This window comes from Callithrix jacchus, chromosome 8, assembly GCF_049354715.1.
Source record: "Callithrix jacchus isolate 240 chromosome 8, calJac240_pri, whole genome shotgun sequence".
NCBI classification, from domain to species: Eukaryota; Metazoa; Chordata; class Mammalia; order Primates; family Cebidae; genus Callithrix; species Callithrix jacchus.
Genome location: NC_133509.1, coordinates 4,099,353 through 4,127,331, shown reverse-complemented (window position 1 = coordinate 4,127,331; position 27,979 = coordinate 4,099,353). Strand labels below are relative to the sequence as shown.

Below are 27,979 nucleotides of genomic sequence, written 5' to 3'. Positions count from 1 at the left end.
AAACTAACGTTCTCAAATTTGTAAGCACCTCCAATTGGAATTTGGCATCCATGCCACTATTCCTTCCTTTTTTCATTCATTTTTCTGTTTGCATGTACATTTGAAGTGCCAAGCATCAGACAAATAATCAGACGTAGGTTCTCCGGGAACTTGCTGGCCAGTTAGAGAGGAAAGATACACAACCACAGTACAAACTAGAAATGCTAAGAACCACAAGAGGACCACAGATAACAGGTGGCACTGTCATTTAATGTTACAAGCTTGTTAACAAGTGGCTTAAGCATTTAAGACCAGAGAAAGTGCACGTGGAGGTATGGTTTTGTAAGCCAGTTTTACTAAGAAGATGAGGGCTATTTTGACATTTAAGTCTTCTCAAATTATTAAGTCACTTGATCAGTACCCCAAATTATTATTTTTTAAATTGTACTTTAAGTTCTGGGGTCCATGTGCAGAACATGCAGGTTTGTTACATAGGTGTACACGTGTCATGGTGGTTGGCTGCATCTGTCAGCCCATCATCTACATTAGGTATTTCTCCTAATGCTATCCCTCCCCTAGGCCCCGACCCCTAACCAGGCTTCAGTGTGTGATGTTCCCCTCCCTGTGTCCATGTGTTCCCATTGTTCAAGTCCCACTTATGAGTGAGAACACGCGGTGTTTGGTTTTCTGTTCCTGTGTTAGTTTGCTGAGAACTATGGTTTCCAGCTTCGTCCACGTCCCTGCAAAGGACATGAACTCATCCTTATTTATGGCTGCATAGTATTCTGTGGTGTATATGTGCCACATTTTCTTTATCCAGTCTATCATTCATGGGCATTTGGGTTGGTTCCAAGTCTTTGCTATTGTGAACAGTGCTGTAGTAAACATATATGTACATGTGTCTTTATAATAGAACGATTTATAGTCCTTTGGATATATACCCAGTAATGGGATTGCTGGATCAAATAGTATTTCTAGTTCTAGGTCCTTGAGGAACCACCACACTGTCTTCCACGTGGTTGAGCTAATTTACACTCCCACCAACAGTGTAAAAGTGTTCCTATTTCTCCACATCCTCTCCAGCATCTGTTGTCTCCTGACTTTTTAATGATCGCCATTCTAACTGGTGTGAGATGGTATCTCAATGTGGTTTTGAGTTGCATTTCTCTAATGACCAGTGATGATGAGCTTTTTTTCCCGTGTTTTCAAGCTGCATAAATGTCTCCTTTTGAGAAGTGTCTGTTCGTATCCTTTGCCCACGTTTTGATGGAATCACCAAACATAACATTATGAAATCTGAGATTATTTTAATCCAGGCACGTGAGAGCATAACAAATAGGCCTCATGAAAAGCTTGATTAAGATGCTGTGAGATCAAGATATCTCTTTCCCAAATCAGAAAGGTTTGCATGCTCTTGCCTCAACCAGTTTTGCCAGGTGGTAAATGGAGAAAGAAAAGTTCCCCAGTCTTGTATATGTGGGAATTTGATTTTTAACAGCCAGGCTTCCTATAAACAGATGATACCAAATGGAAGGCTTAGACCCTCCCAGTCTCTTCATTTGCCCTTTCCTGGTGAGAATATTTTGTCTGTGTAGAATGTGGTTAAGGATTTCTTTAGATTGGAGTCAGACTGGGGTCCCATGCCTAGAGGCAGTCTCTCAGGAGAATTAACTCATAGATGTGCTTTGCTTTGCCAAAAGGGTAATTACAATTTAAAAAATATATATTGCTAGCATTAAAAATAGAAAAAATACATACAGGTCTATGGATTTCTGATCACTCTTAAAAAATTGGGAAATCTAGTAAAGCCTTACTCCATTCCTGCTTGGCCACAGGGGAGAGGGTCTCAATGACCAGTGCCCTCTGAGCCGGGGCTTACACTATGATTTCCCCCAACCCCACTGTGCCCGCATCACTCGTATGTGTTGACTGTTGGGTCTCAATTAGCTTTGGAGCTGTTGACCCCAGTCTTAAAGTCTGGGAAGAGGAACCCATTACGCTTTTGGTGCCGGTGATTTCCTGGCCTTACAGATACCGTGGTGATAACACATCTGGGGTGAGATGCAGCAGAGCCTCCTACCTCCTGGTGAAAGAATCTGTGGCCACCTTCAAAGGAAGGACTGCCTATAGGCAAAACTTTCTCTAAGGTGGTGGCCATAGTGTTTCCAAAAAACAGAATCCCCATTCTTGAGAAGGGAGTTGCTGTCGCTCTTACCAGAGGCTTCCCTGCTCCTGTAAGTTTGTAACTGGAGAGGAAGGAGAATCCACGGCAATCTGTCAGCACAGCCCTCTTGGCAAACGTGGCCCTCCAGCCCGTGCTGTAGGTATGTGTCAGAGAAGTCCTCCATCCATCCTACTCCACCCATTTATTTCTGCCTATTCAGCTTATGTGACTATAGCCTTTTAAACATGTAAAGATAATAATAACAACGAATCTATATTCAGTAATTTTTATGAGTGAAGCACTTTCCATGCGTTAGCCCGTCAGTCCTCACAACCGGCCTATGAGTCCAGCCCTCTTCCTGTCTCTATTTTACAAACTAGGAAACCGAAGCTTAGAGAGGTTAAGAGAATTGCTCACATTCCCATAAGTGGGAAGTGTTGGGGCCGAGATTTGACTGCACATGACTTTGACCAGCAGGTGAATGAAAGAGGAAGCATTCGCCACGGCCAGGTGCTCTCACGCACTTGCCTTCTGTAAGTACACTTCATCCCCAGGTAAAAACTGAAAGACTGAGCGACTTGACACAGTAGCACTGGTAATAACTCCGTTTCGGAATCTTGAGCCAGATTCTTTCGTTCCCATCCCAGCGTTCCTCCTGTGACCACTGCCGCTGCCTCTGTGGGTCAGCCTGTCCCCTCTATGAGCACAGTGTGCAGATTTACGCACAGCTTTCCCGTCAGTTAGTTTTCCAATTGCAAAATAAAACTTTCTCGGTCATAACAAAAGTAGTCACAAAGAACTAAGAATGGAACCTGGATCTTCTGGTTAAAAATAAAGTATGTGGTGGCATGCAGCCTGAGAGAATATCAGGATAAGATCAATCACCCAGGAACCAGCTGTACTTGAAAAGAGATGACATTAGCGCGGGCTCATAAAGAGAGAGGAATCTGCCGTTTGAGAGCCAGGTGAACGGGAACGTGGCCAGCTTCAGTGCTCTCCAAGTAGAAAAAAGCACCAAGAACCAACTCAGGCTCAGAAAGGAGAGGTGATTGAACTCGACTCTCACTACGGGGCTGAAAAGAACAATGCCCTCGTTTTCTGACCCCACCAGGCATTCACGTTGCTCAACTCATCCTAGATGCCGACCTGGATGGGAACTTATCACCATCCCAAGTACCAGAATAAGAAACTAATGAAGCATTTACTTATTTCAGTTGTGTGTGTCTGTTTTAGGATAACCGTGACTCTGAGTGGGCTGTGTGTGAGTGGGACAGTTCTCCCTCTACCCACAGGGCCCCACAGTGTCAAGGCCACCTCCCGTCACTCTCAACCTGGGAGATCTCTGCAGACGGAGGAGTTCTGAGGACTCATGTGTTTCCAGGGTCTGCAAATCTCAAAGTGTATTGTACAGATCATCAGTCCCATGAGGTGCTCCTCAAAAAAGGGGTCTGTGGTTAAGTCGAGCTGAGGACAGCTTTACATTCTGTTCCCCTTTTAGAGATTTACAGAGAACATTAAAGGCTCTGACAATTCCTGCAGTTCAGAAAACTGCTTGTTTGGGTTTAATCCAGTGTTTCCCAAGCATGTTTTGGAAGGACCACGTATTTTCTTTCACTTAATTCTTATTTGCATCTTAAGGGACTAGCGCTTTTCAGAACAGATTTTGAGTAACTCCCTACAAAAATGCTTTGAAGAGACATAGTCTGCTGGGTGAGCTCTCTCATGGGGAGGAAGCAGGTGAAGAAAATGCACATGAATATGTACAATTTTTTAAATTATAAAAGGGTATACAATAAAAGATAAGAAACGTGTTTCCTTTCCAGCCCATATTTTAAATATTATTCTCCACAGTTAAGTAATATCAATACTTTCTGGTGTGTTGTCAAAAAGGTGTGCATGTGCCTTGTGTGTGTGTGTGCGTGTGTGTGTGTGTGTGTGTGTACAGGTGAGGGTATTTAACACATACCATTTCTGCCTGCTTTTTCTACTTGAATAGCTTATTTTCATATTAGCACATAACCCTTCTATTTCATGGCCAAAGGGGAGTCTTGCATGGATGTACTCCCATTTCTTTAACCAATCACCTGCTGATAGAAGCATAGGTTTTTTGGAAGGTATTCTTATAAGAAAGCTTGAATTTCCAGACAGACTCTAAGGCATGTGGCTGAGAGGGACTAAGCCCTCAAGTTCTTTATGGTCTTGACTGACTGTTCTAGGCCTGGGTCTTGGCATGACCAGCCAATCTGCCAAGATAGAGAAAAGAGCAGGGGGCAGGGCAGGCACACCGCGCTGGCACAGTTTCTCTTAAGTCATTTGCTTTGCTTAGAAATTACAGTGAACTCAGCAGTCGTACCCCAGACACGAAATTAGGTGCCTGCCGGAGGTAGAGTGGGTACCTAATTTCTTCACGGCTGGACCGCCTCGGCCCTGTGAACCATCTGTGGGGTGTTAGGTCACTTTCACAGGTCTGATGAGGAGAGAAGGGCCGACTTCTGCTCTCATTACTCTGTTTTCCCTTCTTGTCAAGTAACGCGAACATGTTGCAATGGGCTTTGTCACAAATGCAAAATTAACCAAACCCACTTCTGGAAAGTAGAAAAAAAACACTTCCCCTTTGAAAGTCAATGAAAACAGCGAGTTTTCTGGGTAAAATGCAAATTCAAAATCAGAAGCAGAATCCTGTTGGGCAGAATCGAGTCTGGCTCCAGGAGTCTGCAGGGTTTAGATCAGTGATCCGGAGCGAACTTTCCTGCCAAGCACCTTGGAACTGTGAGGTTTCCCAGGCGAGCTGGTCCTATGCAGTCATTGCCGAAAGGCAGAAGGCTGAGGAAAATTATCCTTTAGCTGCTACTGACTCAAATCTAAGGACATCAACAGAGCTGGTTTCATTTGTAGGAAGCATGGGGTCTCTTAGTCATCCATGATCACACATCATCCCACTTGGGGGGAAAGGGCGGAGAGCCGTTCTTCTGGGAAAGTGCTCTTCAGCAGGAACCTGCATCCCCCAGGCTTCTCTTCTCAGATTTTTTTTGAGACGGAGTTTCGCTCTTGTTACCCAGGCTGGAGTGCAATGGCGCAATCTCGGCTCACCACAACCTCCACCTACTGGGTTCAGGTAATTCTCCTGCCTCAGCCTCCCGAGTAGCTGGGTCTACAGGCATGTGCCACCAGGCCCAGCTAATTTTTGTATTTTTAGTGGAGACGGGGTTTCACCATGTTGACCAGGACGGTCTCGATCTCTTGACCTTGTGATCCACCCGCCTCGGCCTCCCAAAGTGCTGGGATTACAGGCGTGAGCCTCTTCTCAGTTTTTTACTTCATGGTAATAATTTCTGGCTGGCGATATACCTGGGGAACCCAGCAGAAGGAAATGCAAGCTTTGGAAGAACAACTTCACAGCTTAGGCCACGTGCAAGTCTCACAGGGAAAAATAAATAAATCTCCCTGAGGAATTTACAGTACAGATGTATAAAACGCTAAAGGAAAAGATCCTTTATGAATAAGAGTCCATAGATCTCTTTTTTTGGGGGGGGGGCAGAATGATCCGCTCCCCCAAAACTCGAGATGACAGAACGGTTTTAGAATATTATAAACACATTAGGATGTGGTGAGTTCAGGAGATGAAAGAAATAAGCCCACAAGAGAAGGAGCTAAAAAAAGAACCAAATAAAACACAGAGAGATGAAAACATAATGAAACGAAAGGCTCGATGGATGTGTTAAACAGAAGCTTGGATAGAACCGAAGAGGGAATCGGTGAACTGAAAGATAGATTTGAAACGACAACTACAGAAAATTCATCATGGATTAAGAGAACAAGAGAGAGAAATATGAAAAAATGGTTGACACATAAAAAAATGACAGTCAAACTCGTATACAAATATACTACCAGTTCTAAAAGGTCAACAGACTGGGAGAAAGATGAAGTAATCAAGATGGCAATTTTCCAGAACTGGTGAAAATTATACCTCTTTGAATCGAAGATGAAAAGTGAGTTAAGCAGTAGAAATAAATTCATCTTTAGTCACATTATAGTAAAATTTCAAAATAAAAGACAAAATGAAACTCTTACTAGTTACCAGAAAAATTCAGATTATTAAGAACAAAAATGCGACCAACAGGCTTGTCAACAGCAATAACAGAGACATCGGAATGACACCTGAAAAATAACAGGCAAAAATAATCATCAGCCTAAAACTGATCAGCGAATTTATCATTCAACCTTGAGCATGAAATAGACATATTCAGACTAAGGCTGAGAAAGTTTACCTGTCACACACCCTTCCTAAAACATTTTCTAAAGGAAGAACTGCAGGAAGAAGGAGATAGACCCCAAGAAAAGTAGTAGGTGTATGCAGTAATGATTAGCAAATAAACCAGAAAATGACAGGAATGCATTTTAAAATAAGCAAATAAAAATAAGTATCTATTTAAAAAAAAACACCAGTAATAAAAATGCTAATGAGGGAAAATTTTAAATATTAGACAATAATGACATGCAAGCTGGAGTGGTTGATTGGAATTAGGATTTTTTAAGGTTTTTGTGGTATTCAGAAGAAAAATTGATCCTAAGTCTCCTTTGTTGCCTAGGCTGGAGTGCTGTGGTGCGATCTCTACCTCCCAGGTTCAAGTGATTCTCCTGCCTCAGCCCCCCAAGTAGCTGGGATTACAGGTACCCATGACCATGCGTGACTAATTTTTGTATTTTTTGTAGAGACGGGGTTTCCCCATGTTGGCCAGACTGGTCTTGAACTTCTGACCTCAGGTGATTCACACGCCTCAGCTTCTTGAAGTGCTGGGATTACAGGCAGGAGCCACTGCCCCTGGCCCAAGGGTAAATGCGTAATCGAAAGGGCACAGAGAGGAGAAGAGGAAGAATAGAGAAAGCTGATTAACTCGATAGCAGGGCCCAGGGAAGATCAAAGCAGAAATTACTGAAGTGGAAAACAAAGAAACTACTTTTTAAAAATTGAAATGAGGTGTCACCTCAGGTACAGTGGAGATTTTTTTTTTTTTTGAAATGGAATCTTGCTCTGTTGCCCAGGCTTGGAGTACAGTGGTGCAGTCTTGACTCACTGCAGCCTCCATCTCCCAGGTTCAAGCGACTCTCCTGCCTCAGCCTCCCCAGGAGCTGGGATTACAGGCACACGCTTCCATGCCCAGATAATCTTTATATTTTTAGTAGAGTTGGGGTTTCACCCTGTTGGCCGGGCTGGTCTTGAACTCCTGACCTCAAGTGATCTACCCGCCTTGGCCTTCCAAAATGCTGAGATTACAGCACGAGCCACGGCACGCAGCTTACAGTAGAGATTTTAAGAGCCAAAAGCAAATACGACAAAAAATCATTTCAAAATTCTTGCTTTCCAAAAATAGTTTCAATTCTTGCTAAAATTTTCATCAATAGCAACAGGGTGATGGCTATATAAGCCATACCTGTTCCCAAATCAATAAACTTCAGAAAGTGTCTCAGAGGAAAAATCTCGATTGGAGATGGTGTGTAAGCTCTGAAGCTATGTATGCACATTTCTAAACATACGAAACTATAATATATATTCTTAGCGGCAACTGCAGTGAAAGCTCAGAAGCATACAGTAGAATGTTAACTGCAGTGTGGTTAAGAGAAACAGGGGAGATTTGATTCTAATCCCAGCTCCACCACACGCTTGCTTGTGGTTAAGCCTGAATTTCCTAATCTATCAAATGAGAGCAATACCTTTACCTCATTCTATCTAGTTTAGATTTAGCTTAAGGATGAATGTGTCTGCGGTACAGAGTATGCTCCGTGTTAAGCGCCTTTGCCCCCTCTTGTCCTCGTCATCATCTTTGACAGGAGAGAGCCTGGGGTCTGTAAACTCCTGCTTCATGCCAAGGATCCAAGGAGAACCCCCTGTGTTTAGCACTTTCCACTTTCAGATTTGGAACCTTGGACATTCGTAAAGGGACAGAACTCCCAAGCACAGAAGTGCCAATCCTTGAAGGACTGAGCACTGAACATAAATCATAATGACGAGAGGCAGGTAAAACTGACTGCAGAAGTTATCTGATGTTCTGCTGTGGTGGAGAGAGGTTTTGATAAAATTCTGTGAGACTGTGGGTATCTGTTCCCTCGCCAGGGCACTGCTGACAGCAGGGGCTTCTGATCTATCATCTGTTGGCCAACTGACAGCTCTAGGACCATGTGACCCTCAGTCCTGGGCATCCTAGGCTGGGAGAAGTGGACAGTTTTGCAAAACAGCAAGCTAGAAGAACCAAGCATGGAGGAAACAGAGAAAGAACAGGGAGCCATTGAGCCAGAAAGCAAGAGAGAGGGGCCAGGCACGGTGGCTCATGTCTGTAATCCCAGCACTTTGGGAGGCCAACGTAGGCAGATCACAAGGTCGGAAGTTTGAGACCAGCCTGGCCAACATGGTGAAACCCCAACTCTGCTAAAAATCAAAAATCAGCTGGGTGTGGTAGCACACACCTGTAGTCCTAGCTACTTGGGAAGCGGAGGCAGGAGAATCGCTTGAACCTGGGAGGTGAAAGTTGCAGTGAACCAAGATGGTACCACTACATTCCAGCCTGAGTGACAGAGTGAGACTTCATCTCAAAAAAAAAAAAAAAAAAAAAAAGCAAGAGAAGTTATGGGGTCTCTTGAGGCCCACTTTCCTATAGGTCCTTTGCTCTGAACCAAAAGAATGGTCTTGAGGAGAAGCTGGTAATTGAAATACTAGATGAAAAACAGTGCACTGCATGGTCAGTGTGTTTATCAGAGCTGTGAAGACACGTCTGAGCCACCTCAGAACCCTGGTGTTATCTGAGGTTTGAATGTGTTTTTTGTAGGTGGTGAAGAGGTCCCAAGCCTCGGCTAGCAGATCTTGTATAAAGAGTTCCCACCGCGATCACGTCTGTTCCGCAAAATCATCTTTTGACGCTGCTAATGTATTTTAGGTTGTAAAATTTGCCAGTTTCTCTTGGGATTTCACATGAAAGGAGTTAATTCCCATCAAATGATGGTATTAGGGGATGACTAGAGTCAAGACATGAAGTCTGGCTCTTTCATTCAAGTCTCTGAATTATGTTATTCTTCTCTTTCCATCTGGCAAAATACAGGTGATTTCCTTTCTCTTGCTTCAGGAAACGTATAAACAGAAACGCCTCTTTGGATGAGTGAACATTCTGTCCTGTCTGGGGAAGCGCCCAGTGGAAGTCCAAGGGCGAGTGTATGCCCAGGGCAGGGCAGCCAAACTCTGGGCTGATTCCTGGGATGCGTGATTTCATCAGCCTGCGCTCAGCTTCTCCATCAATAAAAAGGGCCAGTGATCTCTGCCCACCCTTATCTCAGAGCTCTCCTGCCAGTACCTGGGGATTCCAAATCATGTATTAGACCCAAACTGTCCTGTACTATGCCCTTTAATTTGGCTTAAGAACTTTCTGATTTCACTCTAAATGCTGACCATATAGTCTTTTGTTTCAAAATCTCCCAAAGATAGAATAGAGCTACTTCAAGATCTGAGCAAACTTTTTAATAATAATTGCAAAGCCCTAGAGTGTCTATAACTAGCATATCTGACTGAGAATCCTCTCGGAATGGAATGACAAACTCTGTGACCCCAGCAGGGAGGCACGCTTGCTCACCCAGTCCTGGAGGAAGGCAGGAGCAGGAAGAAGGGAACATTTCACACATACAGCCGACTATCCCTGTACTTCTTCCTCTTTCCTCTAATGCCCACTTCCCTGTTTCCTCCATAGTCCGTGTTCCCGGGTGGCTCCTTTCTATTTCCTTCAGAGCAAGGGTATTACTTTTAGCAGAAAAACATGCATTTTTTTCCACTCTAAGAGATGCCAAAAGTGAGACCTCTAATGTGGAAGCTAGACAGGGTGAGAAAAGAACTTAGGATCTGTCCTGCACAGTATGTCACCTACTCAAAAGTCCAGCCCTGGAAGGCTGTCCTTCCACCTCAGGAGGAAATATGGCCGCTTGCTGGTCTTTTCACTTCAGCTTCTTCAATAAGATGAGCTGTGTATCAAAGAATCCTGAAGAGTTTGAAGAGAGAGGAGAGTATATAGCATAGCAGGAGTGAGCACAGACATGTGAGCAATGACTAGACATGACTAGAGATTCTGTGAAGTTCAGCCCAAGGAGAGATCAGCCTTTTGCTTTGCAATTTTCCCCTGAACACTAGTAAAGGTAAAAGGCCTACCTGTCGCAATGAGTAAAAGGCCAAATTAGAGCTAGCTTTTTGGCTTATGACTTAATTATTGTTGCTTTTAGCTGTAGTTTACAAAGAATTTTTCGTGGACCTTCTTTTCTCTTAATGCCACCAGTAGGCCTTATCAGTCATTTACTGTTGCCAACTTTTTGGCACCAGGGATTGGTTTCATGTAAGATAGTTTTCCCCAGACAGGGATGGGGTAATTTCAGGATGAAACGCTTCTGCCTCAGATCGTCAGGCCTGAGACTCTCATAAGGAGTGTGCAGCCTGGATCCCTTGCCTGCACAGTCCACAACAGGGGTCTCACCCCTCTGAGAATCTTATGCTGCCACTTATCTGACAGGAGGCGGAGCTCAGGGGGTCATGCTTGACCACCAGCTGTGCACCACCTACTGTGCAGCCGGGTTCCTAACAGGCTACAGACCTGTACCAGTTCATGGCCTGTGGGCTGGGGACCCCTAATTTATATCATGGTGTGGATTCCTTTGCGATGATTCCCATAGGAGCAGTTTTTCAAAGGAGGGGAAAACGATAGCACCAGATTCCCAAGGTCGGAGGAAAAACCAGTCTCACATATTTGAAGGACTAAGTCCTTCTTATCCTCTGCCATCTTTTTCAGGTTCCCCGGCCCTTTGCCTTGTCACTATACAAAGCTTTTTACTAGGAAGTACAAGGCAAAATGCACATTTTCTAGTAACGCAGAAACAATTACTTTAGATAAACTTGGAGCAAAAGCACGTCGATTTCTTGCTTTAAAAAAATTGTGTTTGCGCGAGAGCTTTTGGGTTATACATCGCCGCAAGCAGCAGCAAAGCTGAAGATGATAATCGAGGTTGCAGATTTGATCAGGGTTCACTTTAGAAAATAAACGGGTGGTATAAATGGAAATCAAATAATTCAGGAAATGTTTGGCTTTATCCAGAAGAAACGAGGCTTCATTTTTCAACAGACAATATCAAGGTGTTATTGATTCAGCCCCACCTTGCAGAGTGGGGAGACACCAGGCCAGCCGCGTGAGGTGAGCGGTGAACCGGTGAAAGCAAGTTTCACTTTCAACTCAGAAAGCGTGGGATGATGAAACAGGTTCTTGTTAAGAAATAAAGAGGGTTTTTAATTTTTCGGTTGCAAAAAAGGGATGTGTAGTTCACTTCCCCCTCTGTTTTCTGCAGGTCACTGAGAACCGTGACTGAATTGCTTCACTCTTCTGTCCCACTGGTCACTGTGGGGTTGGAATCAGTCTGTATTGACAACTGCTCTCCTCTTTGGGGCCAGATTGTCAAGTCGCACGACACAGGAATCTCAGTCTCACTGAGAAAGATTTTCCAGTACGCAGCGACTGGGAATCTTCAGAATCACTGGGTTTCATCTCTCTTTTCCTTCTACCTCCCTTACTACATCATGAGAGTGAGTGTGGACAGAGCAGCTAGTAATGGATGCCAAGGGGAAGATGAGGAGAGCAAGAAATTGTCCATAACTCCCTGAAAATACTTAACTAACCTGGTCTAATGCATTTCTCAGAGACCAGAAAACATGACTCTCTCTTCACATTACAGTAGTTCAGTGTTTCTCAACCTTGGCTTAGCTGATGTATTCCAAGCCTATTCTTCTAAATTATTATGTATTTGCCCAAAGCAAAGAATTTTAACGCATAGAGTTTAGGAGCTGTTCTCTATAACTTTAAGAAAAATGAAATTATTTATACCTGGAATAGGAAATCCCTAAGCAGGATTAAAAGAACCAGTTGAAATCAATAGTTGCCACATGATAATATATTTCTATTCACGAACGGCCTGGCTCTAGCTAAAATTTCAGGATTTAGAGAATGCTAGAATGTGCAGCAAAATGAAAGCCCAGACCACATAAGTAAACTTTCCAGTTTCTTTTTATAGCTGAGTAAATCTCTGGACAAATCCTCAAGAGGTTCTTAGAAGTATTCCCTCCTTTGTATCTAGAAGGTCCTTGTAATTGTCTTATAAATCTCCAAAGGTCTTTAGAGATTACTTTGCTTTAAATAGAGGGAAAAATGATACAAAACTAAAGCTGGACTATTGCCTGGTGTACTATTTCTACCTAGAGCAGTCTTTAATTTCTTAAAAATCAAGTGATCTGACAGGACACTTGTCAAGCACTTGCCATACTGAGCCGCTTCTTGCCATCCATATATATATATATATTTTTGCCAACCATACTTATTAACTACAGATGCTCATTCCAGGTGACAGAGTCACCCCAATGCTTAGGGGAAGCAAGCAGGGTTCAAATCAATTAATCAATGAAAAAAATGTCTAACGATGGACTTTTAAATCACAAATCACACTTATATTTTAGAGTGTAAGTAATACTGAAATAAAGAAGGCACTTCCCTCACTCCCCGGTTTCTATTCCCATCAACTTTTGTGGATAAATGCAATGAGTAATGAAAAACTTAGTATCGTGGACACTAAATAGTCAAACAGCCTCTTGTAACTTGTTATTTCCTAGAAAAAATTAATTTGATAGCTAACTTAAAGAAAAGCCAAACAAAACTCTCCGCTGCCAGCCTGGCAGCTGTTATTGGGTCCGAATTTAGGAAATCGGGACATACTTACAATCATGATGAACGTGCCCAGGAACTCAGAGAGGGTTTCTTTCGCTAAGCTGCTCTTCAAGACCAGTCTCTGCTTGAAGCTTTTCCCCTTTTCTGACTTCTCCGGCTGCATTTTGGGGCTTCTCTGAGGACTCCCGTTTCCACAGATGCCTACCTGTTGTGGCCCTCACTTACGCAGCCACATGAAAACGGACGTTTTGACAGTGGCTCACAGATTGCTGGAGATGTCTGGTCAGAGTCTCTGGCTGTACCAATGCCGTTTGGCTTAATCGTCTGCGGCTGGAACTGTCATTCCCTGCTCGCTGCTGTTTGTCTGAATCGGGGACTTACACCCCGAAATCCCGAAAATGATCCTTTTGGTGTCCGATAGATTAATCATTACCTTTATTTTCAAGGTACCTTTTTCTCTGTTGGTTTTTTTTTTTCAAGAGACGAGAAAAGAGATGTGCTGCTGGTGTTGCCAAACCACAGTGATGGGCCCTGGTCCAGAAGAGATTTACATGTTACACAATTGCAGGCTTCTGATTTTTTTTTTTCCTCCTCATTCAGAACTGGGTGGTTGGGGCGTACTTTGGAATTACCAAATCAGGTGTGGATATATCCAGTGTAAACATTCTCTTCCGAAAAAGGTTTTTAGGCAAAATGAAGAATTTGAAGAAAATCTAGATTTCTCATCCTGTAAGATGAACCACTCTGTTGTCTTCCAGTATCATTTCAGTGACCTCAGGACATGGCTCTGAGGTTAGTAAGAGCCACAGAGTGGCTCCTAGAGATGAATACATCACACACAGAGAGACCACTGCAAGCTTCACACTGCAAGTCTATGGGGCAGGATGGAGTCGCCTCTTCGGTTAGGAAACTGGCTTTCATTTACTGAGGATACTTTAGGATCCATGATTCAGAAAGACAGAGGAGTCACCTTTCTGGGTTTCTTCTGAAGAAGCATTCCAGTCTGAAAACAGTCACTCTTCTTAATTTACCATGAAATGTTTAGACATAATACATAGGAAATAAACAGTAGCAGCTTGAAATTCTTTCCTGTATGGAGATGACTGAGCTGGAAAGAGATCAATCTGAGTGTATATCATCCTAATCAAACAGGAAAGGGAGCCAGTATACACACCCAACCAGGGCTCCTAGGTTAGACCCTTTAAACTGGATGAATTCACATCCTTGCCAGCAACAAACTGTGTTCAGAACCAGCTCCCTGTCCTGCCAAATAGTCAAGCTTTGTTTTTCAAAACTGGTTTGTCTGCACAAAGAGAATACAGCGTTAGTTTCTGAATACCAAGGTGGGCCTAGTTTCTGGTTACCGAGGTGGGCCTGGTTTCTGGTCACCGAGGTGGGCCTGGTTTCTGGTCACCGAGGTGGGCCTGGTTTCTGGTCACCGAGGTGGGCCTGGTTTCTGGTCACCGAGGTGGGCCTAGTTTCTAGTCACCGAGGTGGGCCTGGTTTCTGGTCACCGAGGTCGGCCTGGTTTCTGGTCACCGAGGTGGGCCTGGTTTCTGGTCACCGAGGTCGGCCTGGTTTCTGGTTACCGAGGTGGGCCTGTGGAATTAGTGCCCACGCTCTGTGCTTCCTTGCAGTCCTCCCGCAGGGAGGCCAGCTCTCCATCAGGCCCTCCCCTGGCTTTGCAGGAGGATGGGAGGAGAGGATATGGAGAAAACAGCCAGTAAAAGGCCAGAGGCTGAGGGAGACTACTGATTGTAGCTGACATTTAGCATTCAGACCTAAAAAAGTTATAACTTGCCTGAGGCCACACTACTGCAGAACGAGGACAAAACCTCAGCATTTCGGCTTTAATTCCTGGTGAGGTTTTTATGAATACCATTGTCTAGAAGAACCACCTATGACCTAACCATTACCACGTCCCAGTGGACGGACCAGAGAAACAGGACTTTCTTACTGTGACTACAGCTAATAATGTGCAAGACTGTTTTCTGGTCTCCTCATTCACTCATCTAACAACTATTTATTGCACACTCAGTATGTGCCAAGCACGGCACTCAGCAAAGGCACATAGTGTTCTCGCCCTTCACAGAGCTTAGAGTCTAGGGAAGCAGACAGATCTAACTGAAATGATCCCACACACATAAATCTAAAATCACAACTGAGACGTATGCTACAAAGATTGGGGCCATATTTCTATAAACAAATACAACAAAAGGATTTGCCTTTGTTGGAGAGCTCTCTTATGGCTTCTCCAAAGAAATCATGTGTGGACTGAGATCAGAAGGAAGCACGGGGCTAACCAGATGAAGCGGGGAAGAAAGTGCATGTACAAAGGCCTTAGTGGGTTTGGGGGTAGGGGGTGTGGGGAGCAGCATGATGCCTAGCAGAGAAGGAGGGAAATGGGCTGTGGTTGGTCCCCAAGAGAGTGAAAGAGTACAGCATGCAAAGTGAGCCCCAAGGTGTGGGCAAGGGTCAGACCGTACTGACCCTTGCAACTGGTAGTTAGGGCGAAAGCTTAAGTCACTGAGGTGGTTTAAGAAGAAATATGACACGATCAGATTAGAGTTTTGAGAAGATCTTCCCGGCTGTGAGGTGCGGAGGGGACTTGAAGGAGCTTGGAATGGTCGTAGGTAGATATATTTGGGGGTATTGCAGAATTCCAGAACTGGGTGGTAGCTTTGACAGTGGAGAAATGGAAGGAACCAAGAGTTCTTTATATCTTAAAATTGGAAGAATTTGGTGGATTAGATGTGGGAGATGAGGAAAAGAGACTGAGGAAGGTTGGTTGTTGTGTTCCTAACTTGCTGGGGAAGGTGCTGCTAAGCCCTGGAAGAGGACCCGAAGGGCAGTGGAAGATCATTAATTCTGCTTGTGCAGAGTTGAGCCTCTGGGGCTTCTGAGCGATGTGAAGTAGGAAGTGGTGCAGGTGCAGATGAAGAAGGAGTGTCTGTGTGCTCATAGTGGTGATAACTGGAGCCTGGCGTAAAGAGGCTCCTTACGGAGAGTTTGAAGAAAGCTGAGAGTTTGATGTGGAACATTTCATGGCTAGGTAGAGGAGGATGGGACCTTTTTCTTTTTCTTTTCTACTTTCAGGTGACGGTCACATTTCTCACCTCCGTCACCACAAACGTAGCTAACCCATACAAAATGTTCACTGAATAAAATGTTCTAATCACCTAACGTGTTCAAAAGAGGCCTAAGAAGGTAAGCACTGAATAGCGTTCCTTCCTTCTTCCACCTGGGAGGGGCCTTGGTCAAAATACCCTGACTGCAAAGTTCTAGCTGGAAACATGATGGAGCTTTTAAATTTCATTCATTCAGAAAAAGTTTTCATTGAATATTTATCATGTGTCAGGCACAGCATTAAGCAATGGGGATTTTAAAATGAGAAAAACAGATCTCTGCTATTAAGGAATTGATGATCTAAGCAACAAAGACCGCCAAATGAATACACCATAGAGTAGAACAGAGTTGTAAGCACGATACGGAACCAAAATTTCGGCTGACACCATAGGGACATCTGAGAGCGAACTCTGCATCTGCCAACACGCAGAGGAAAGACGGTTCTAAAGCTGCTGAGCTTTCCTGGGTGTACCTCCATACCAATTCTCCAGGGCTGGCGTATGCTGTTCTTTTATTAAGAGTTCCCTTGGCTCTGCCCCTTCCTACGTTCTCTTCTCCCCAACATTCTGTTCTGTGCCTATCTAGTTTCGCCTTGTGTAACCATCTGTGCCTACACTCATGCAATCCCAGGATAGAAGCCTGGTGTTAATAAGCGTAACCACGTCTCACCCCGACTTCACTTACCCAACACCTCCTACTTCTAAATTCCAGTCCCTCAAAGCCTTCCTGTCAACCTGGTTATTACCTCGTGATTCATTACCCAGGTTACACTTAGCAGCTTCTCAGGTTCCAGTGAACCTGTGACTTTCTTCCACACCCATGTTGCCAAGGCCTGATGCGGGGCATAGCCCGACCATCTATATTTCTCTCAGACTTTCTCTTCCCAGGCTGCTAAATGTTGCTGAAGAAAATCATAAATGTATTGATCGACTGACTCTATTGCAGATAACTGTGATATAGCACCAGCAGTGGCCCCATACTTTTAGTTAACCTTTCCTTTCAAGGGTTCCAGACTTTAGAATGTGTTAAAATCAGCCTCCCTCAGAGACTGGTTCTGGAGATCTGGGATGGAGCCTAGGCATCTCACAAGCATACCCGACCATTCAGAGACCATTCTTCGGTGAGCAGCAACCACATACCTCTTCCATACGGTCACATAGTCCCGATCCTCCCACTCAGCTGATTACTTCTTTCTCCAAATCCACGGTGAAAACATAGGTTTCATTGGCTGTAAGTCCTTTTATGCCCTTACTTCTAAAAAACTTGCCTTAGTTTTCTTTATGTTGTCCTCCTTTCCTTTCCTCCTTCTTCCTAGCGCTTGCCCCGTGTCGGTGTTCTGTTCCAGCTCCTCTGGGACCTCAGCCAATCAACATTTCCTTCCTTCTCAGCCTCTTTCCAATATTGATTTTCTCCCAACACCTCAGGACCAAAAGAAGTACAGGTCTCTCTAATACTGAAAAACATTCCTCAGAGTTGTTTCACTCCAAATTATCTATTAATATCTCCTCCACTTTCTTTTCTACTTGAGGAAGAAATAACCTTTTCCCATGAGTGTAAAATCATATTAAACTGTGAAAAAAAATTAGAAGTATTTAAGTTAAAATTTAAAAATTTATCATAATCCCTATCATCAGAGATAACGTTACATTGTTAACAAGTTGAAATATATGTCTGCAGAATTTGTTTTAGTAGATCTAATAATATATAAGTATCTATTCTTTTCTTCACCCTAAAAGTAGTGTTATACCACTTTTACTAGGTAAATTTTTTTCCCACTTTAAAGTTTCTGTTTAGCCTTCTATGCCAGTGTAAAACTCATCTTTTTCATGACTGTGTAATATTCCCTTGTACAAAGGTGCAATGATTTAAACAAACTCCTTTTGATAGGCAATTGGTTGTCTCCAATTATTCATTAAAACAACTTTGCAATGAACATCCTTGAGTATCTATATCTCTTAGCATAACTTTCTAGAAGTGGAATAATTCGAGTATGCATAAAGTGTGTTAAGATGTTTTCTCATTTTCTTTAATATTGGGTAAGTTAAATCTGTTAAGTGTTTTTCACAATCTAACAGTTAAAATATTGTTTCAGTATGTATTTCTTTGCTTAACAGTGGAGTTGAGCATCTTTAATTCATTAACTATATTTTTATATTTTATTTTTAAGTCCTCTGTCCACTTTTCATCTATAATGCTTACTTTTTATTAATTTGTTTTAGTTCTTTACAAGATATGAATATAAATTTTTTATTTGTTAAATGTGGCAAGTCATTTTCCAGTTAATTGTTTATCCTTTAACTTATGATGATGGTATTTGATGATGATATAGAGGTTTAGAAAATTTCATGTACACAGTTCTGAAATATTTTTCTGTATGGTTTCTAACTTTGGTATTTGTGCTAAGAAAGACTAGCACTATTCCAAAATAATATGAATATTAACATTTGTCCTATATTTTATTCTAGTATTTTTATAGTTTCATTTTTATATTTAAATCTTTAACTTTTTAGACTATATTTTGATTTATAAAGTAGGCCTCTAATTTTTCCCGATATTTTGATAAATATTCCAATACTATTTGCTTTGAAATTCCATCTCTTCTATATAAAAACTTCCCAGAAGTAAAATTGTTATTTTAATAACTCTAGTCTTGGTATATGTTTTAATGACTTTCTGGTAGGTCGCCCTCATTGTTTTCAAACATATATTCGCTAAATGAACTTCAGAATCTTTGTTTTCACTTCCATCACATCCCAACTATAAATCCTAAAAAGGCATTCACCTTTTGGATAGAGTTATAATAGTGAGTTTTCATAACCAGAAATATAGTCCCTCCGTCCATTTAGTCAAATATTCTTTATGTCCTGTAAGTCAAGAAACATTGTTTTCTCCTTTGTTTCTTCCAAATCCTCGTTAAGTTTATTTCTGGGCATTTGATATTTATTTGTATATATTTTTGAAGTTAGTTGAGATCTCTTTTTTTATTCTGTTTTCTAACTGATCATCACAAGGAAAACTATATTTCTGTGTGTGTATCTTTTATCTGCGCACTCTAATGAACTTTCTCTATAGTTTAAAATGGATTTCTAGTTGATATCGTAGTTAACGTTGTTAGTTCTCTACGTGGCATCTATTAAACCTTCCTTGTAATGGACCAGGCTTTCATTTAAATATCTACCTTCTTTTCTATGCAACTGTGGCTTTTTGGTGAAAGACCGACTGTTCTCAGGTATAAGGGTAAACACTGATTAGTTTAAGCCTACCAGAATAATTTTCCCTCCCTTGAAACCATGACTGGTTCAGAAATAATGTGATTTAATTTGGGCCAATGAAATCTGAGAAGAGATTAGCTGGGGTTTTGGGAATGAGGTCCTCATTTCTGTGAAAGATACAAGAACCCAGTTCTCTGTCATCCACTGGATATGAGCAGAAAAGCTTCTGGCTATTAAAGACAGCCATCCTAAAACCGTGGACAGGCAGTGGGGAGGAGAACTTGATGTAGTTTAGCAGGGCACAAAGACAGGACATGATTGCATTACCGATGATATTACTCCTGGGTCTACCAAACTTGAGGTCTACTCTACCCCAGGGCTTGTGACTATTACATGAGCCAATAGTATTTAATATTTTCAAAGCCAATTTGAATGTGATTTCTGTTAATTTTAACATTAAAAGCCCTAACTGGTTTATTTTCTTAGATTTTTGAAGGTAGAATATAATATGAACTACAAAAAATCATTTTATGTCTATTCTTTTAATACTTCTCTTTTTCATTTTTTTGTCTTATCATATTGGCTGAAGCCATTATAAAAATATTTAATCATAATAATGAAAGTGACCATTTTTCTATGTTCCTAATTTAAAGGCAATGCCTCCAGTGTGCCATCCACTGAGTTTCATATTTCCTATTATCATGCTTAATTTTTCAATAAACACATGAGAAGTTGTGAAGCAAACCCTCGCCATACAGTTGAGGAAAGCGAAGCTCACGAAAGGGGAGTTACCTGTCGAAAGTCATGCAGTTAGTGGAGAGTGAGGATTCAGATCTACACTCTGGAACCCTGCTCCATTGTACCTGCTGCCATTGTTCAAGAACCATGGGGAATCCCATTTGCCCAGACTGAAAGGACATTTTGGCTTATGTTTTTGATCATACATTTTTGTTTGTTATGATTTTTAAAAAAATTTTTGTTCAACTTTGTCTAATGTCTTTATGATGGTACCATTACATAGAGTGAATACTCTGTGTAATATAACTCTATGTAAAATAACTGGGAACGTTACCTTACGGAGAATTGCAGCTCTCTGTGAGGGTAAAGCTGAGGCCAAGAGCTTGGTCTTTGTCACTTGGCCTGAGTGGACTCCACAGGCCCAGTCACGTGCATCTCCCAGTCACACATGGCTGATCACACAGGGTGGGAGTGAACCAGTCCAAACTCATCTTCAGAACTGCAAAAACACAAAGGCCTGTGCCTGGATGCTGGGGTATCAGCAGCATCTGTGTATAAGGTGCCTAGTATTAGAGCTGCAATGTTAGCATTTCAGGAGCCTAAATTGTTTACCAGGTTACCTGGGAGTTGGGGTGAGGAATCCCATGTTCCATGCATTAACAGTGGACTAAAACATCTAGGGCTTCCATCCTCTGTAAGTCCCTGCACTTTCCCACTTCCATCTCCCCACTAGCAAGGCTGCTGAACACGAAATCCTGAGAAAGGCACTGAAGTTCCCTAAATTTCTTGCTTTTCGAGATTGCCAGTGGAAAGCCTCAAAGCCCACTGCTTGCTGAATATTAGTCCCGTGTACGCTCCATATAGTTCTGAGAATCTGGGGATTCCTTCGGGTCCCAGCAACTGTCACTCTTTCAATTGGTTACATTGACATTCCTGTCTATGAAGGTGCTGGATCATACATCTGTCCTTCCAGAGGTGACTCGCAAATTTCCATTCCAACTGTTCCACTGAGCAAAGAGGACGCAAAAATCAACTGTTACCTCTTTTCAAGATAATCCTCTTCTGCCATCGTATTTGTAACGCACTGGAGAGAAACAGCAGTGGTCACTGATCTACTTCTCAGCTAGGTGACCTTTACCTCATCCTCAGGAAAGACATGGCGTCTTTCCCCAAAGAATGTCTTGTAGCTCTCCACAGGTTTCCGTGAGATACTGAAACATATAGGCAAGGAAAGCTTCCCTTGTCTCCTGAAGCCAGCAAGGGTTATATTATAATTACAATTTAAAAATTAACTTGCAAGCTGTTGAAAATATACTACAATGACTTCTAGAAAATTGAAAACAAAATTATGCCATTTCAAAGAGACCATTATCTAGGAAGTCATTGTAGGCTATGCAGTCAGTACCAAAAGCTTTGTTCTTGGCAGTGAATGAAAGGTGTGTTTTTAAATGCCGTATTTCTTGATGGAAATATACTCTCAAAAACACCCTGAAATACCTCTGGTTTAATGCAAAGACTTTAGAGACTTCGACCATGCCTACTCGGGTAGATCTTTTGTTGATGAATCTCAGAGTAATTGATCAAATTCCCACAAACCTGAGTACCTTTAACAGTTAAAATGAAACAAAGTAGCTAATCAATTAATGATTGTGTAAACAGTAGGGAAAACATTTAAGTCAGCTCCATTTCCACTGAGCGATCTGAACTGGACATGGTCATGACTTCGGTGTGCTTGCCAAGGGGTTCCTTGACTCTGTGACTTTTATGATCTATGATCCAAGTTCTCTGATCTTTCAGGTACAAAGATGAAGGCCATCTGTGTACCCAAACATTTGCTCTGAGAAAATTTGTTTAAGCGAAAGTGAGTTGACCGAATGAAGCAAGTCACTTTTGTTTCTGTTTGTTTTTGTTTGATCCGTGATATCCAAGAGACTGTTGAAATCTGGTGCTACTAAAGGGCATGAAGAAAAACTGCAATCTATTTGAAACCAAATGCAAGTTAATAGCACTTTTCAAATGAGCATTTTGTCTACAATTTAAAATACTTATTATGTTTGATACAAGAAAGAGGTAAAGTGGCATTTTGAAAGTGGTTTAATCCACTCTTGAAACATATTGACTGAATAGACTTCCTATATTGTCGATGTTATGTTTTTAAAAATTCATATTGGCTCAGTTCAGTTTAGCAAACATTGTTTGAATACATGGATGCTTAGCACTATGCTAGGCCCTGAGTACAGAAAGGTAAATGAAAAGCATTTCTGGCTCTCAAGATGATTTCAATCCAGTTAATAAATCACTTACAGCATCGGTAAATTTGGTAAATGTATATAGAACTTTTATTTTATCAGATAGCCCAGGGTGAAATTAGAACAGAGATGAGGACTAGCTGGTTAATAAGCAGTAATCCCTTTGTTTAGCAAACACATCTGCAAAGAAATTAATACACTATCTACCTTCTTGCAGAGAGATTCACAAAATCAGAATTTTATTATTGAAAAAAATGATAAGATACACCTAACCCAAGTCCTTTATCATAAACAAGGCAGAAGAGGCTCAGTGACTTCCCTGGAGTCAGCTCACAGGGGACCAAGTCCAGAATGCCAGAATCAACAATCCTAATTTCTTTTTTTTGACACAGTGTCTTACTTTGTCGCCCAGGCTGGAGTGCAGTAGTGCAATCTCAGCTCACTGCAACCTCCACCTACCGGGTTCAAGCAATTCTCTTGCCTCAGCCCCCTAAGTAGGTAGTATTACAAATGTGTACCACCATGCCCGACTAATTTTTATATTTTTAGTAGAGATGGGGTTTCACCATGTTGACCATGTTGATCTCAAACTCTTGACCTCATGATCCACCCACCTTGGCCTCCTGAAGTACTAGGATTACAGGTGTGAGCCACCGCATCTGCCCCCTAATTTCTAGTCCTATCTTCTTTCTTCTAGAATGTGCTGTCTATCCTTGTTCTGCCATTGATTTCACTCATGAACAGTGGGACCTCAGGGTCAAAAGTCTGGTTGGAAGAAGAGATGGGGGACTTGCCTTGGAGTTGTGTTGTGTGCGTGATGCAGACCCACAGAACTGTTTTGTGAAGATACTTTACATAAGATTTGAGTCTTATGTAAATATCGGTCACATACCTCAAAAATTGGTCCATTATCATTAAAGTTGGCGAGGCTTGAAGGAGGTGACGGAAATTGGGAGATTCCTAAAGCCCCACAGCCACCTCTTGGTGCCACTACTGCTTGTGAAATACAGTATTGTCATTTCATTTGTGTGCAATTGAATTAAATGAACTCTTAGTACATAGACTCTATGGAACTTCTTGCCCCTACAAAGATGTTAAGGTAAGACTGATTAACTTCTTTACAAAAGGAGATTGGATTGTCCTTTGCGTGGAATCAGCTGAGACCCAGGATATCTTCAGCTTCCCAGATCTGGAAGCTTAATCTTATTGTGTTGCCCAAATGTGACCGAGTCCTGTAGAACCGAGTCATGATACAATGTTCACCAGACACTGAGTAACAAAGAGGATGACCATTGATTAATGTGCATTGTACAGAACAGCCAGGATTGCCCTGTCGGCTGATCAGCATGTGCCTCTTGAGTAGTAAAGTCTATCAGAGAAGCCAGATCACTTGGAAGCTTGGAAAACATGGATTAGAATAGAGGGAATGGCTGCCTTAATAACTCATTGTTATAACGGAACTGCTTCTTTCACCCCAGGCAGGTTCCCTTCAAAAAAGAACTTGCTTCCCATTCCACCCTCAGGGATTCTCTTTCCCGGTTCCATCCTGAACTTGAGGACTCTGTCTGGTGGCTCCATTTTATATTCCTTTTTCCTCGGCCAGCTTTTCACCTTCCAGTCTATCTGCTTTGGGATTGCTATTTCTTTAGAATGGTTCCTGGTTCTCAACCTGACTTTGACTCCTGGCTTCTGTCCTTCACATAACTCTTGGAACTTGTCCCCATCCATTTCTGTGGCAGAAACTCTAGCACCCTTCCTCCTCTCATTGTGTCCAAGAAAAGATTCAGACAGCAACATGATTGACGCACCTGTTTCTCCTGTGGGGATCTATCTATGGAAGGAATCAGAATATCGTGTTCATTGGTCATGACTATCACCCAGAGCAATGCTAGAGACATTTGCTTACTCTTGCAAGAGGAGTATAGGGTTGAGCTCGAAAGCCCCCAAGTTAGAGATCTTGGGTTACTATTAATATTTCTCTTTATCTACTTAATAAGTATGGAACTTGGAGCAAGCTATTAACTGCTCTGCACCTCAGTTTCCTTCTAGAACATGTGAAGATTATAGTAGTTCGAATCTCATGGGACTCTTCTGAGGAGTAAATGAATTGTTTCATGTAACACAGTCTGTGTGACAAACAGGAAGGACATAACATTTGCTACTCTTCTTTGTCTATACTTTTTCTAGATTCCAAGCAGCCCCTCTTCATGACAGCACCACGACCTCAGACATTTCACAGTACTATGGAGTGGGTTATGGTTTCAGGATAACACCTTTGATCTGATGTGGAAGTAGATTAGATTAGACAAGATGTTATTGGAAGAGGAGCACAATCGTGCTGTGTAACATCTCCAGGAAATACCGCCTAGCAGCTGTCTGTTAAGAAATGACAACAGCCACGCCTTATTGTGCATTTTTTATGTGCCAAGTATCGCGCGAATTTGCTTTATGAATATGGTTTCGTAATCTTTTATGTGATGGTCAATCAAGCGTGGCCACAAGAGGAGACACGGGAGAGGATCAGGGAAAAAAACAAAGTTTATTATACTCACAGGTCCTAGAGACAAGAGACATGGCAGGTCACGCTACGCACAAAGTGCTACATACAAGGAAAAGACACTAGGGTGGTCAGGAGGCAGACGACAGTAGTGAGGAGAAGGTTTAGGTCTTTTTTTTTTTTTTTTTTTTTTTTGAGATGAGGTCTCACTCTGTCCCCCAGGCTGGAGTGCAGTGGTGTGATCAAAGCTACTGCAGGTCTAACTCCTGGGGTCAAGCAATCCTCTTGCCTCAACCTCCCTCATCGTTGGGATTATAGTCATGAGCCACCACACGCTGCCACTTTTTAATTGTTTTGTAGAGACCTTGTTTGTACAAAATGAGGCAAGGTCTCACTACGGTGCCTATGCTGCTCTCAAACTCCTTGGCTCAAGTGATCCTTCCCCCTTGGCCTTTCAAAGTGTTCAGATTACAGGGGTGAGCCCCCACAGCCCCAAATAAAGGTGCAGGACTTTACTGGGATTTCCAAAGGAAGGGAAAGTCAGGACAGGGTGAACAGTTTAGCACTGGTTATTTTGATGATTTCAGTGGGTCTTAGGCTACACAGGTGGTGGCAAGTTGCCTGGCGCCTGGTCCTGGGATGATTAAGGCAGAGAAATCTTGCCTCTTGGAGTGCATAGACCAGATAGAGAAGGTACGGCTCTAGATTGGCTGGTATATCAAAGACATCCTCCTGCATGGGCCATCTGCTAATCTTTAGGAACTGGCTAGCCCTTGGAGAGGGGGCAGTCTCTGCCCAGCTAGAAAGGTTTTCTTAAGATATCAAAAAAATCACAAATATGGAAAATTAAAAATAATTTATCATACAAATATTACACACATAATTCTGGAAATATCTGTGTAAGGGAAGGTTTTGTTATTGCAGTTCTTAAGATGAGAGAACTGGGCTTCCAGGCACTAGGACGTTTGCCTGAGTGGGCGGTAACTGGAGGAGACCTGATTTGAGTGGAGGTCTCCTGTTTCCAGAGCTCATACTTTTCTCATGAATGTTCTATGTTTTCTACACAAACTTTAGAGTGACTCTTTCCTTAAGCTCTCTGCATATTGTAGGTACTTTTTATAGACTCCCAAAGTGATGACATAGACCTCATTGGCCATAATAAAGTTAGACCAGATATCCGGAATTTCCTGGGTCAGCTCTGGTTGTACCTTTTCACATGATGCTGTCCTGCACTTTGTTTTTTTAATTTTTCTTCTGTTGTTTGTTGCTATTTGGGCCCCGATTCTGAACCAGTTAACTGTATTTTTCCATCTTAGCATTCCTCTGGCTGAAGACCAACTTACCAATCTTCCTGGGAACTGAACTGGTCCTGGGGTTGAACCTCAGGTAGGAGTCAATTATTATATCAATTAGAGGAATTGGTAGCTACAGATTGGGGGCACCATCCTCACGCCCACCTCTGTGGCATCCAGGATGATCCATTTCCAGTCCCTTCCCTGGCTCTGTTCAGTTCCTCGCTCAGGAAACCACATGCCAGTCTCTGCTCTTGGCCTCTTTCTTGCTCATTCTCTCACATTTCTCTTTAAGCTTGAGCTCTGGCCTCTGGTTTGCCTCACATGAATGTTCTGCTTGGAGGTTCTAGGTCCTGAGGTGAACTGAAGACCTCAAATGGTAGGCTCTGTATCACAGGCTGTACCCCACATTTTTCCCTGCAAACTTTCTTGTCCTCTAACCTCTTCCATCTCTTGATAACATGCCTAATTCTCTTGGCCTCCCAGGTTTGAAATCTTGGAGTCACCTTTAACGTCGCCCTGTCCTGAGACTGCATATTTAGCCCTTTCTCATAATACCTCTCAGATCTACATTCTCTCTTCCTGTCTTACTGACACAGGCTTAACCTTTTCATTACATATGTAGGTATTAAAATAACCGGTCATCTCCAGGGTATGACCTGGGAACTAAACACCCTCTCTAAGGTCCACAGATAAGCTTTAGTGGGACTACAAACCCCTGAAATTATTTTTAAAATTCTTGTGTTTGTGTGCATACACGCATTTCCTGTGTAAAATAATACTTTTCATCAGCCTCTTAAAGAGGCTTGTATCGGTTTCCTAGTACCACTGAACATTTAATGGCTTAAAACAACAACTTTATTCTCCTGCAGTTCTGGAGGATGGAGTCTAAAATCGACGCTTTGTGCGGGCTTCGCTGCTCCTGGAGGCTTCCGTTCCTTTGCCCTTTCCAGCTTCCAGAGACCAGCAGCATCGGTCAGCTCACGGTCCTCTCCTTGCACCAGTCTAGCGCACGTTTATGTCATCACGTTGCTTGCTCGCTCTGACCTCCTGCCTCTCTCTGATAAGGACTCTTGTGATTACACTGGCCCCACTCAGGTATTCCAGGATAGTCTCCCCATCTCGTAACGTTCATGGGTTCCAGGAATTAGAATGTTAATATCTTGTGGAGGCCATCATTCAATCTGCCTCAGCAGTCAGTGCCCCAGATACGCTGCGAGCCGCTGGTTTAACTGGTTTCTTTAAGAACCCAGAACGGTATTTCTCTAATGTCACTCATCCTGCCATTCCCCTGCTCCACTTACAATGTCTTCTGTTGCCTATCAGATCAGTCCACTCTCTGCACCCAGCATTAAAGGCCATCAGGCAGCAAGACCCAATTTATCTCTCCAGTCTCATCCCCAACATTCCCCAGCCGGGATCCGAAGTCCTTCCCCTGAGAATGCATTGTCACTCCTAACTCTACACCTGTTCACACTGTTGCCCTGCCAAGAATGCTCTCTTATCTCACTCCCTCCACCAGTGTCATTTCCTCCCTTTTGCCAGACTTGCTTCTGTGTAGTTTATCATTCATAGTGTTTTTCCTTTATGAAGTCTTAGAGTCATTACTGACCAATAGTACAATCATTTATTATTTTGAATCATCCTTTCGCTGGGGATGAGCCAGTATGCTGAGGAAACAAGCTTCGTATACATTCCTTGGAACACCTGAAGGAGCCTAAGAATGAATAATTCCTCTTTATCTGTTTCATCTTTTCTCAGCCAACAATTATCTACCTCAAAACACACTGTGTCCTTCATTCTGGCCCTTCGTCCACCATCCGATAATAGCTGTTCTGAAATATGGTCCATCATGTGACCTACACAAAGAAAAAAAGTTCAGTGGAAAAAAATTTTTTTAAAGTATTCAACTAAAAATATTAACTTTATTTCAACTCTTGTTATTTAAAAGCCTGACATATATTTTGAAGTTATTTTCCCTCATAAAAGACT

The 27,979-nt window shown here is 42.4% G+C and overlaps 2 protein-coding genes across 3 annotated transcripts in view; both read right to left on the bottom strand.

The window, feature by feature from the left end:
* The window catches only part of AQP9 (aquaporin 9), a 44,680-nt gene extending 31,426 nt beyond the window's left edge, over positions 1-13,254 (bottom strand). For both annotated transcript variants that reach the window (XM_002753181.7, XM_017976610.4), the window contains exon 1: positions 12,926-13,254. In XM_002753181.7, the coding sequence (XP_002753227.1) occupies positions 12,926-13,036 (111 nt within the window). In that variant the 5' untranslated portion in view covers positions 13,037-13,254. The remainder of the gene's footprint in view (positions 1-12,925) is intronic.
* LOC128928912 (uncharacterized) overlaps positions 80-27,979 on the bottom strand; it is a 75,623-nt gene continuing 47,723 nt past the window's right edge. Inside the window, exon 6 of the mRNA XM_054240627.2 lies at positions 80-27,846. The gene's annotated coding sequence lies outside the window, so the exon portion shown is untranslated. The remainder of the gene's footprint in view (positions 27,847-27,979) is intronic.